General features: G+C 45.1%; 1 protein-coding gene across 1 annotated transcript in view; it reads left to right on the plus strand.

Annotated features, from left to right (window-relative positions):
* Positions 1 to 1,457: 1,457 nt before the first annotated feature.
* Positions 1,458 to 12,585, plus strand: part of LOC139545418 (glutamine--fructose-6-phosphate aminotransferase [isomerizing] 1) — a 28,328-nt gene continuing 17,200 nt past the window's right edge. The window contains exons 1-14 of the mRNA XM_071353162.1: positions 1,458 to 1,541; positions 3,873 to 3,980; positions 4,326 to 4,433; positions 4,639 to 4,764; positions 5,503 to 5,561; positions 5,684 to 5,818; positions 5,918 to 5,979; positions 6,085 to 6,164; positions 6,250 to 6,364; positions 6,558 to 6,721; positions 7,884 to 7,979; positions 8,130 to 8,227; positions 8,444 to 8,564; positions 9,603 to 9,760. Coding sequence (XP_071209263.1) covers positions 1,535 to 1,541; positions 3,873 to 3,980; positions 4,326 to 4,433; positions 4,639 to 4,764; positions 5,503 to 5,561; positions 5,684 to 5,818; positions 5,918 to 5,979; positions 6,085 to 6,164; positions 6,250 to 6,364; positions 6,558 to 6,721; positions 7,884 to 7,979; positions 8,130 to 8,227; positions 8,444 to 8,564; positions 9,603 to 9,760 — 1,437 coding nt within the window. The 5' untranslated portion in view covers positions 1,458 to 1,534. The remainder of the gene's footprint in view (positions 1,542 to 3,872; positions 3,981 to 4,325; positions 4,434 to 4,638; positions 4,765 to 5,502; positions 5,562 to 5,683; positions 5,819 to 5,917; positions 5,980 to 6,084; positions 6,165 to 6,249; positions 6,365 to 6,557; positions 6,722 to 7,883; positions 7,980 to 8,129; positions 8,228 to 8,443; positions 8,565 to 9,602; positions 9,761 to 12,585) is intronic.

Here is a 12,585-nt window from a genome sequence, read left to right on the forward strand (position 1 = left end):
GGAAAATCTTGTGCAATACACCGACACATGTCTTGTATTCAAGATCCTAAATGGCCTGGCTCCCCCTCCACTCAGTATTTTTGTTGAACAGAAAACCCAAACATATGGCAGCAGATCCACAAGGTCTGCCATGAGAGGTGACTGTATAGTTCCCTTAAGGAAAAGCACCTTTAGTAAATCCGCTTTCTCTGTGAGAGCCTCCCATGTCTGGAATACACTGCCATCAGACACACATAACTGCACCACATATCACGCTTTCACAAAATGCATGAAGACATGGCTAAAGGTCAATCAGATTTGTGAACATAATCCCTAGCTGTGTATTGCCGCTTTCCATGTTGTCTGTTGTCTGTAGCTTGTGAGGTGTGGAAACACTTTGTTGCTTTTATTAATTTTGTCTTGGTGCTTTTTGTTCTATGTTGCTCTGTCTGTATGCTATGTCTTGCTTGTCCTATGTTGCTCTGCGTGTGCTCACTGCTCAATGATTGTCTATATTGTCTATATCTAATTGTTTTTAATAACCTGCCCAGGGACTGTGGTTGAAAATTAGCCGGCTGGCTAAAACCGGCACTTTTACTGAAACGTTGATTAATGTGCACTGTCCCTGTAAAAATGAAATAAACCCAATGAATGATGAATAAGCTAAATTATGCTGTATAGCTCAGTATTGACATGATTGGTTGACGTAGGTGGGGGCAGGAGGCCCTGTATAAACACAAGCTCACTTCCTTGACAACTAAATTCACAACAGCTCTGCACTGCTCTGTGAAGCCAAGAAGTATGAATGCCCTGGCTTCTGCAGAGGCCAAATGCAGATGTCAGACTGATTATGCAGCTCCTTTCAATGTTACAAAATCAATCTGTAACCATGCTCACTGAAAGCAAGTCCGAGAATTGGTAAATCTGTTTTATGTGCACTATTTCTACGCTTTTTACGTTTAGGTTTTTTGCCTATTTAAATAAAGGTTAAATAAAAATATAGTTTTTGCGCCCTATTTTACTTTTGGTTTTGTACACCAGTTTCAAACAGGGAAAAAAATGGTAATTGAAAAGACAGTTCACGACGGTTTAGATGGTACAGTGATTTTCTACACTATACTTGCTTGTTTTGTCACATAAACGGAAATTAAGCCAACTATTACAATGTTTGCAACCAGGAAATGGCGGAGCGTGTCCTGTATAATACATCTTTAAAATTAGGCAGATATAAAGTAATAAACGAATATACTGACAAAGACCTACATACATTTTATCATAAACTCTGAATAAATATTGGTTGGTTGACACTTTACAGATTTACTTTCCATCCCCTCTAGTGCATACGGATATCTGCATCCTGCTGCCACGTCAGGGCTGTCTGTGTTGGCAGGTAAGACGAAAGAGTGACAGCCGTTGCACCAATAGGAGAAGCGAACTGAGGGGAAACTTGGTTCCCATTCAATAGAATTTTAGGGGGGCGGGACTCTCCATGACTGTCATCGTTAGATGAGGAACTGAGTCACAGTTAGCTGTAGTTGGAAATCGAGGCGTAGACATGTGTGGTGAGTATTTAATGAGAATACATTTAATAATTGTAGATTTGCAACAATTTACAAAGATTATGGAAATTGTAAGTAGTTGTGAGATTAACACAACTGGTTTTGGAGAAGTATGTGTCAGTATTTGTAGCTAGCTAATGTGGACACATCAGCTTCCATCTCAAATCAAGAGAAAGCTACTAACGTTATAACCTTAACCTTACATTTTTTACCATATATCCCAATTTGACTTTGGCTGTGTTATCTAGTGGAAACCCTTGCCAGACGAAACAAGTTAACCGATAAAATGATTTATTTAATATTTTTTAAATGAGCTTGTAAATTGGCTATCGGATCCATAGATAATGTTTTACAGCTAACAATGTTATCAGACAAATTGAGGGCGGCTAAGCGTGTTGATGTTTATTAGCAGCGTGCTACACACCCATATAATCCATTGCTAGCTACTTGATTGACGCTGTGTTATCGCTCCATAATTCCCGTCATTGATGTTACAGTTTGGTATGATGTCGTCATGTTTTAATAGGCTCTATACTAGGATTTATTAGCTACCTTTTCACCAGTTTACAAACTAGCTTGGTTTTGTCTGATGAGACAGAACGCGCGCATTGCGCAAGTCGTACTGTTTCATTCATTCGATTGCTAGAATAAATAGATCAACGCTGAAACTGATGATAGTCTAAATGCCAGTTCTACAGTGACGATCCCACATTGATTCGAATGAGTTACGAGGTCATTAGGATGATACAAAATTATAGGTAGTTAAACTATGTTAATTTTTGAACCTGTCAGTGTCTGAATGGTGATGGATTAGTTCTCCACTCTTCACCCCTCATCTGCTGACTCTACACCTGGTTCCTGAAGCACACAGTTGTGTTTTGAATAGCCAACCAGTATACATAATTTGATTCATTCACTTTTGGGGGTGGGGGGACACTTGGCACTATTAAATCTGTTAGTAAAGAAGGAACACTGTCTTCTCTGTGTCACTTGTATCTGAGTAAGGACAAAAATGCCCAAAATTTATACTCCTCATACTGATCTGCTGCCGACTAATTCCTAAGGAAGGAATAATGATAAGACTGACATGCACTGAGATGTTATGAGGGCTCCTTATTTATCCTACTCTATGCTAGGTAACCCTCGTTCTAAACAAAGCTGAGCCTTGTGTGCTCCCACCTTGCCTTGCCCATTCACCCCCCTGCTACCTTCCTCTGTCGCCCTGTGCCCAGCTGCTTTCAATGGATGCTCTGTTGCACTGCTTCCATGGCACTTCTCGGTACATAGTCACTCTTTATTTTATCACAGCCCCTCTATATCCTCATCTTATTGGGAATTTGTCATAATGTTGTATTAGCCTAAATAATAGCTACTGTCTCTTTGCTTTCATAATTTAGGCTAGTTTTATTTGACTGGTTTGTTTAAACCATTGATGGCAATGGGGCTGGGCACAAATAGGCATATGTAGGCAAATCTCTTTTCATCCTGTCATTTTTGGAATAAATGTCACTGTTTTCAATTGGTATCATATTCCTTTCAGATGAGTTCTAAACTTCACAGAAGCATAACCTAGATCAGCTCCTGTGTAATAGTAGTGTCGTACCCTGCACCTGGTCCTTCTGTCAACATATTGCTCCAACACTAGAACGCCCTGTTCCACTTTCCACTGAGTCTCCCACGTCTCAAGGTGACTTCCCATGTAAAACCTGTCTGGTAGCCTAACATCCAGGGCAGGCTGTGCCCTCAGCAACTGATGGGTGTGTGAACTACTGTGTAGTTCCACACACAACTGTTTCCAATTAGGCCCAACTACCAGTCCTGAAACGCCACCCCAATCCACAAGAGGTTGAACAAGTCTGACTGGTTTCTGTTCTTGTTTGTTGATTTACTGTCAATGTATACATAGTTTCAGGTCAATGTTAAACTGCAATTCCTACAACATGACTGACTCCATAGCTGTTCTTTTTTAAACATTATTTTTTTTACTTGCGTTAATGTTTGAAAGTTTTCACCTGTGGAAATTCTTGGGGTAGTTGTTGTTTTTAAGGTTGCTGTGAATTTTAATGAGCCAGTCATTGAACAGCCTGCATATTACAATCAGCTAGGCTAGCTAGTCAATGGAACCGTCAGCGTCTCCTACACAATACTCCTATTTGAAAAGAAAGGATGCATATTGTTTTTAGTTTTATTGACCTAATCACAGACCACCAAAAGCAAACCAGTATTAGGCTTTGTTCACTTAATCCGTTAAAACAGTTGTGAAATTCCTTTGCTGTATATTTTGTTTGTGTTCCCTAGTTGAAATCTGTTCCTCTGTTCCTTCCTTCCCGTCAGGAATTTTTGCCTATCTGAACTACCATGTGCCACGGACTCGCCGGGAGATCCTGGAGATCCTCCTCAAAGGCCTGCTCCGTCTGGAGTACCGTGGCTACGACTCTGCCGGTGAGCTGATAAAGGCGGCTTGTGTCAACACACTGGCTGCGTCTGTCTCCATGTTTATCTGCTGCCTTTCCCTGTCACTGTAGGCCCGTTAGCAGGCATCAGTTATTCTGCTTGCTTATCTATAGGAGTCATGTTTTTGTTCTCTCTCTCCTAATGATAAAAACAATGATTGTCTGCTGGCTTCACTGTATGCCCTAGTCTTGAGCAGGACTATCCAATATAATCACAGTTACATTTCTGCTCTGTCTGCTGTCAGACTGTAGCATGTGTAAAATAACTTACAAAATCACACAACAGAGGCATATTTGAGTACTCTGTAGAAATACAATTCTCTCTCCTTGCCAGGTGTTGGAATTGATGGAGGGAACGGTAAGGAATGGGAGGCCAATGCCCGGTCTATTCAGCTGATCAAGCAGAGCGGAAAAGTGAAGGCTCTTGACGATGAGATCACCAGTAAGACTACATTTTATGTGTCTTTGACGGCTTATGTCTGTTGTCAGCATTTGTAAGAATGTTTACTGATTAGATAAGTGGATTTGACTGAAATGAATAGAAGGCATACAGTACAATGAAAATGGCTCAAACCTACTTCATGTAGGGTGCATTTGAATTGATTTATGAAGCTTGCCTTTCAACAGTGTTTGTGTTGGTCCCACAGAGCAGCAGGACATGGACATGGATGTGGAGTTTGATGTCCACCTTGGCATCGCCCACACTCGCTGGGCTACCCATGGTGCCCCCAGCCCTGTCAACAGCCACCCACAAAGGTCTGACAAGAGCAACGGTCAGTACTACAGACATCCCCTAAACTTGTAGTAAAATGAAGGCCTCTCTTCGGTGTAGGCAACACATTCTGCTAGATATTGACTGACTATATAGAGTAAATAGGGATTTATTTATTTTTTATTTTGAAATTGTATTTTACCCCCTTTTTCTCCCCAATTTCGGTCTTGTCTCATCGCTGCAACTCCCCAATGGGCTCGGGAGGCGGAAGTCAAGTCTTGCGTCCTCCAAAACATGACCCACCAAACCGCGCTTCTTAACACCCACCCGCTTAACCTGGAAGCCAGCCGCACCAATGTGTCGGAGGAAACACTACTCAACTGACGACGAGGTCCGCCTGCGGGCTCCTGGCCCGCCATAAGAAGTCGCTAGAGCGCGATGAGCCAAGTAAGGCCCCACGGCAAAGCCCTCCCCTAACCTTGACGTCGCTGGGCCAATTGTGCACCGCCCTATGGGACTCACGATCACGGCCGGTTGTGATACAGCCTGGGACCGAACCCAGGTCTGTAGTGACTCCTATAGCACTCCAATCAATCAATCAAGTTTATTTTATATAGCCCTTCGTACATCAGCTAATATCTCGAAGTGCTGTACAGAAACCCAGCCTAAAACCCCAAACAGCAAGCAATGCAGGTGTAGAAGCACAATGCAGTGCCTTAGACCGCTGCGCCACTCAGGAGGCCCAAATAGGGATGTTTTTATTAAAAAAGTGTATGTGTGTGTCGTCTTTTTTCTTTAGAGTTCATTGTCATTCATAATGGAATTATCACAAACTACAAAGACCTGCGGAAATTCCTGGTGAGCAGAGCAACATTTCAACATATTACATGTTTTGCCTAAAGCAGTCTGTTTCTTTCATTAATCAAGACTACCAGCAAGAGTTATCAGACTTCCATGACTGACATTATACCATTCCACAGGAGAGCAAGGGTTATGAGTTTGAGTCCGAGACAGACACAGAGACCATTGCCAAGCTGGTGAAGTACATGTATGACAACCGTGAGAGTGAAGACCTCAGCTTTGCTACTCTGGTGGAGAGAGTGACCCAGCAGCTGGTAAGAGCCTGTTCCTCTACAGAGCTTCTCCTAAAACTGTCCAGAGATCAGGTCTCGTGACCCGTCTCGTGATTAACACTGTTCTATCTTATCTCTTAGGAGGGAGCTTTTGTCCTGGTCTTCAAGAGTGTCCATTACCCTGGGGAGGCAGTAGGCACTCGGTACACTTCTAGTTACTCCTTGAATTGTAAAGGAATACTATCCAGTCATGATGCATCTTTCATTTTCTGTAATGATTGTAATTGTTTGTGTTTCTATGTAAATAGGAGGGGAGGTCCTCTGCTTATTGGGGTGAAAAGTGACCACAAGCTGTCCACAGATCACATTCCTATCCTGTACCGATCATGTACGTTATTAAAGTAACTGCTCTCAATGTCAGAATGGAAGAAGATAAGCAGCTGTTGTGTGTCTAACGTATTGTATGTCCCCAGCCGGTAAGGACAAGAAGGGCTGCCCCACCCTGCCCAGGATGGAGCAGGACACCTGCCACACACTCTTCGCTGAGGACAAGAAGTCTGTGGAGTACTACTTTGCCTCTGATGCCAGGTCAGACTACTCACTCTTATACTCTATAGTAGTGATATCCCACTCATACATTGTTAGGTTTATTTTAGAATACCCTCAGAATCATTCTAGACAATTGTTTGGTGAAGGTCTCCTAGGAAAGTGGGAATGAACAACTTCATCACGTTTGCATAACAACTAAGTGGTGTTGACTGTTGCTCTGTTGTCATGGCAGTGCGGTGATTGAGCACACCAACCGGGTGATCTTCCTGGAGGATGATGACGTGGCAGCGGTGACGAACGGACGACTCACCATCCACCGCATCAAGCGTACAGCTGGAGACCACCCTGCCCGCGCCATCCAGACCCTGCAGATGGAGCTGCAGCAGATCATGAAGGGTGAGGGGAAGGTGGAGGGTAGAGGCTGGGGGCACAGCGCTGTCATGGGTCACCCTCTGTAAAGACGATGGTGTTACTGAGGAATTGATGAGAGCCCTAGAATGCCTGTAATTGATTATTATCATTGTCAATACAGTCACAAATTGTACAGTATACAAGGGTGATATTTTCTTTGGCCTCTACTGCACTCTACAGTAATAATGTAGCAACAATGCTTGTTATTGCAACACATAGCACTCACACAATTTCCCCTGCCTCTACCAAGTATCTAAGGCCATATGTGTACACGTATACCACCATATTCTAATGTTTCAGTATCCTGCCCTGTAATTTTAGTCCAGGAGCCTGTTTTTACTGTGCAGCTGTAAATAGCAGCAGGTTTCAGATCTGTTGTACTACTGAGGTGGCTCTGAGGCACACACACACACACAGCTGGGTGTTTATGGGGCTTCCTGGCTAACTGGTCCCCAGGGAAGAGGCCTGCATCAAAGGTAAGGGCTCAGACACCCTGGCTCCATCGAAGAGAGCACTTCTATATTGAGCTCACTGCTTGGAAACATCAGTTTCCTGTGTAGTAGACTGTGACTAAAGCATTCATGTCAGATCTGAATTCTCAGCGTTCTGCTGTAAAGAGATGATTTTCCTCCTGAAAATCAGATTTCTCCCACTTCTCCATGTCTCCAGCAGAGGATGCTGATACACTACCTGTCAGTTTCAGGAGACATTCCTTTGAGGTCCTGTCATTTAAGCCCCTGCCTCTCTCTCCTAAGCCTCCATGCCAGGAGCTCTGCTGAAATAACCTAATTTGCATGACCTAAATTACGGTCAGCGCAAAAGCAGACTGCAAAACATTCTCGTATTTCATTGTCACAAAGGGTGGTGCAAGGAAACTGCCATTTCCCTGTTGCCTCTTGTTTATTTTATTTAGTGAAGACATGACTGATGATGGAAGTCTGCATTTAAAGACACAAGATCATTGTCATTTATCTCCTGTGTTATTTAACTCCCAACAGCTATAAAAGGCTGAATTAGATCAGCAAAACAACATGGTTTCCAGACTGGCTTACTTTAGTAGTCATTATGTGGCAACAGTAACCTTTACAAATCTTTTTTGTGATGTTGTTGAAGAGTCTGAACCAATGTTTTTTGGAACGCTTTTCAGGTAACTACAGCTCCTTTATGCAGAAGGAGATCTTTGAACAGCCAGAGTCTGTGGTTAACACCATGAGAGGAAGGGTCAACTTTGATGACAACACGGGTGAGATGACAGTTCCAGTGTAATACACAATGTCTGTCATTATACCCATCAAGGTTGTATCCTCATGATCAACTTCAATCTGAATACATACCAAGGAAAGGGATATTTGATTACTGTATTTTGATTGGCTGTTTCTGTTTTTGTCTGTAGTAATCCTGGGTGGACTGAAGGATCATATTAAAGAGATACAAAGGTGTCGACGGCTCATCCTAATCGCCTGTGGCACCAGTTACCATGCTGGGGTGGCGGTGAGTACCAGATACCCTCTTATAAGGCAGCAGTATTAGGTCACTGGCATAACATCGCGTCGACTAGAGCCTAAGGCTTCAAGATAGGAAAAACAACTATACAAACAGAGACGTAAAAGTAAGTTATTGCTCTGAGTTGTACATGGAAACCTGTTTTTCAGTGTGGATGTCTTGTGTGATCCAGTGCTGATGAACAGTGCTAATCTTTCCCTCTAGACTCGCCAGGTACTGGAGGAGCTGACTGAGCTGCCTGTTATGGTGGAGCTGGCCAGCGACTTCCTGGATAGAAACACACCAGTGTTCCGTGACGACGTCTGCTTCTTCATCAGCCAATCAGGTGGGAGGATCGGCGTAATCTGGAAGTGTCTCTTTCTCCAGGGACCTGAACATTGTCACGGTGTCTGTCTTTGTCTGTACACAATACGGCTTGTCTTGTACAAACGATGTCTCATTCAAGTAAGTGCTCAGCCCTATGCCAATGCACCCAAAGCAATTCCTTCATCTCTATACTGCTAACTTCATGTGTTTTTACATTTACATTTAAGTCATTTAGCAGACGCTCTTATCCAGAGCGACTTACAAGTTGGTGCATTCACCTTATGATGTCCAGTGGAACAACCACTTTACAATAGTGCATCTAACTCTAAGGGGGGGGGGGGGGTTAGAAGGATTACTTTATCCTATCCTAGGTATTCCTTAAAGAGGTGGGGTTTCAGGTGTCTCCGGAAGGTGGTGATTGATTCCGCTGTCCTGGCGTCGTGGGGGAGTTTGTTCCACCATTGGGGTGCCAGAGCAGCGAACAGTTTTGACTGGGCTGAGCGGGAGCTGTACTTCCTCAGAGGTAGGGAGGCGAGCAGGCCAGAGGTGGATGAACGCAGTGCCCTTGTTTGGGTGTAGGGCCTGATCAGAGCCTGAAGGTACGGAGGTGCCGTTCCCCTCACAGCTCCGTAGGCAAGCACCATGGTCTTGTAGCGGATGCGAGCTTCAACTGGAAGCCAGTGGAGAGAGCGGAGGAGCGGGGTGACGTGAGAGAACTTGGGAAGGTTGAACACCAGACGGGCTGCGGCGTTCTGGATGAGTTGTAGGGGTTTAATCGCACAGGCAGGGAGCCCAGCCAACAGCGAGTTGCAGTAATCCAGACGGGAGATGACAAGTGCCTGGATTAGGACCTGCGCCGCTTCCTGTGTGAGGCAGGGTCGTACTCTGCGAATGTTGTAGAGCATGTGTTGATACTGAACGTATAGGTTTGACGATATCCAGTATTCCTGTCTATAGAACTTGATATTGTAAGCAAGATCTACACATAGTCCAGGTAGTGGTAACCTCTTATAGTATTTATCCTGAGTGCTGATTGCATTGCTACCATTGTGTGCAGGTGAGACAGCAGACAGCCTGATGGCCCTGCACTACTGTAAGGAGAGAGGAGCCCTGACGGTGGGCGTCACCAACACAGTGGGCAGCTCCATCTCCAGAGAGACCGACTGTGGGGTGCACATCAACGCTGGGCCAGAGATAGGAGTGGCCAGCACCAAGGTGAGGGGACAGAGTCACTGCTGCTCATAGCATAGCATTTCTCCAGACTGATGCCTTTCCCATTGTTCACATACTGTCCTGTAGACACTCTGGCTGTTGAAACAGGAAACCTTCCCTTCACCATCCCCAGCTCTGGTAAAAAAAAAAATCACTTCTATGGTGGGAAAAAACGCAGGCAGGTTTTTATTTCACCTTTATTTAACTAGGCAAGTCAGTTAAGAACAAATTCTTATTTTCAATGACGGGCTAGGAATAGTGGGTTAACTGCCTTGTTCAGGGGCAGAACGACAGATTTTTACCTTGTCAGCTCAGGGATTCGATCTTGCAACCTTTCGGTTACTAGTCTAATGCTCTAACCACTAGGCTACCTGCTGCCCCAGGTTGAAGTGTCTGGGGAAACTCTACATTCAGGGTAGACTGTTAGTATTCTCTCAGGGTGGGGAAAATCCTCCTATCCAGCTCAAAATCAAATCAAATCAAATCAAATTTTATTAGTCACATACACATGGTTAGCAGATGTTAATGCGAGTGTAGCGAAATGCTTGTGCTTCTAGTTCCGACAATGCAGTAATAACCAACAGTAATCTAACCTAACAATTCCACAACTACTACCTTACACACACACACAAGTGTAAAGGGATAAAGAATATGTACATAAAGATATATGAATGAGTGGTGGTACAGAACGGCATGGCAGATGCAGTAGATGGTATAGAGTGCGGTATATACATATGAGATGAGTACTGTAGGGTATGTAAACATAAAGTGGCATAGTTTAAAGTGGCTAGTGGTACATGTATTACATAAAGATGGCAAGATGCAGTAGATGATATAGAGTACAGTATATACATATGAGATGGGTAATGTAGGGTATGTAAACATTGTATTAAGTGGCATTGTTTAAAGTGGCTAGTGGTACATTTTTACATAATTTCCATCAATTCCCATTTTTAAAGTGGCTGGAGTTGAGTCAGTATGTTGGCAGCGGCCGCTAAATGTTAGTGGTGGCTGTTTAACAGTCTGATGGCCTTGAGATAGAAGCTGTTTTTCAGTCTCTCGGTCCCTGCTTTGATGCACCTGTACTGACCTCGCCTTCTGGATGATAGCGGGGTGAACAGGCAGTGGCTTGGGTGGTTGTTGTCCTTGATGATCTTTATGGCCTTCCTGTGACATCGGGTGGTGTAGGTGTCCTGGAGGGCAGGTAGTTTGCCCCTGGTGATGCGTTCTGCAGACCTCACTACCCTCTGGAGAGCCTTACGGTTGTGGGCGGAGCAGTTGCCGTACCAGGCGGTGATACAGCCCGACAGGATGCTCTCGATTGTGCATCTGTAGAAGTTTGTGAGTGCTTTTGGTGACAAGCCGAATTTCTTCAGCCTCCTGAGGTTGAAGAGGCGCTGCTGCGCCTTCTTCACAACGCTGTCTGTGTGGGTGGACCAATTCAGTTTGTCCGTGATGTGTACACCGAGGAACTTAAAACTTTCCACCTTCTCCACTACTGACCCGTCGATGTGGATAGGGGGGTGCTCCCTCTGCTGTTTCCTGAAGTCCACAATCATCTCCTTTGTTTTGTTGACGTTGAGTGTGAGGTTATTTTCCTGACACCACACTCCGAGGGCCCTCACCTCCTCCCTGTAGGCCGTCTCGTCGTTGTTGGTAATCAAGCCTACCACTGTAGTGTCATCCGCAAACTTGATGATTGAGTTGGAGGCGTGCATGGCCACGCAGTCGTGGGTGAACAGGGAGTACAGGAGAGGGCTCAGAACGCACCCTTGTGGGGCCCCAGTGTTGAGGATCAGCGGGGTGGAGATGTTGTTACCTACCCTCACCACCTGGGGGCGGCCCGTCAGGAAGTCCAGGACCCAGTTGCACAGGGCGGGGTCGAGACCCAGGGTCTCGAGCTTGATGACGAGTTTGGAGGGTACTATGGTGTTAAATGCTGAGCTGTAATCGATGAACAGCATTCTCACATGGGTATTCCTCTTGTCCAGATGGGTTAGGGCAGTGTGCAGTGTGGTTGCGATTGCGTCGTCTGTGGACCTATTGGGTCGGTAAGCAAATTGGAGTGGGTCTAGGGTGTCCGGTAGGGTGGAGGTGATATGGTCCTTGACTAGTCTCTCAAAGCACTTCATGATGACGGAAGTGAGTGCTACGGGGCGGTAGTCGTTTAGCTCAGTTACCTTAGCTTTCTTGGGAACAGGAACAATGGTGGCCCTCTTGAAGCATGTGGGAACAGCAGACTGGGATAAGGATTGATTGAATATGTCCGTAAACACACCAGCCAGCTGGTCTGCGCATGCTCTGAGGACGCGGCTGGGAATGCCGTCTGGGCCTGCAGCCTTGCGAGGGTTAACACGTTTAAATGTTTTACTCACCTCGGCTGCAGTGAAGGAGAGCCCGCAGGTTTTGGTAGGGGGCCGTGTCAGTGGCACTGTATTGTCCTCAAAGCGGGCAAAAAAGTTGTTTAGCCTGTCTGGGAGCAAGACATCCTGGTCCGCGACGGGGCTGGTTTTCTTTTTGTAATCCGTGATTGACTGTAGACCCTGCCACATACCTCTTGTGTCTGAGCTGTTGAATTGCGACTCGATTTTGTCTCTGTACTGAGACTTAGCCTGTTTGATTGCCTTGCGGAGAGAATAGCTACACTGTTTGTATTCGGTCATGCTTCCGGTCACCTTGCCCTGGTTAAAAGCAGTGGTTCGCGCTTTCAGTTTCACGCGAATGCTGCCGTCAATCCACGGTTTCTGGTTTGGGAATGTTTTTATCGTTGCTGTGGGTACGACATCGTCAATGCACTTCCTAATGAACTCGCTCACCGAATCAGCATA

The sequence above is a fragment of the Salvelinus alpinus genome, chromosome 19 (assembly GCF_045679555.1).
Source record: "Salvelinus alpinus chromosome 19, SLU_Salpinus.1, whole genome shotgun sequence".
NCBI lineage: Eukaryota > Metazoa > Chordata > Actinopteri > Salmoniformes > Salmonidae > Salvelinus > Salvelinus alpinus.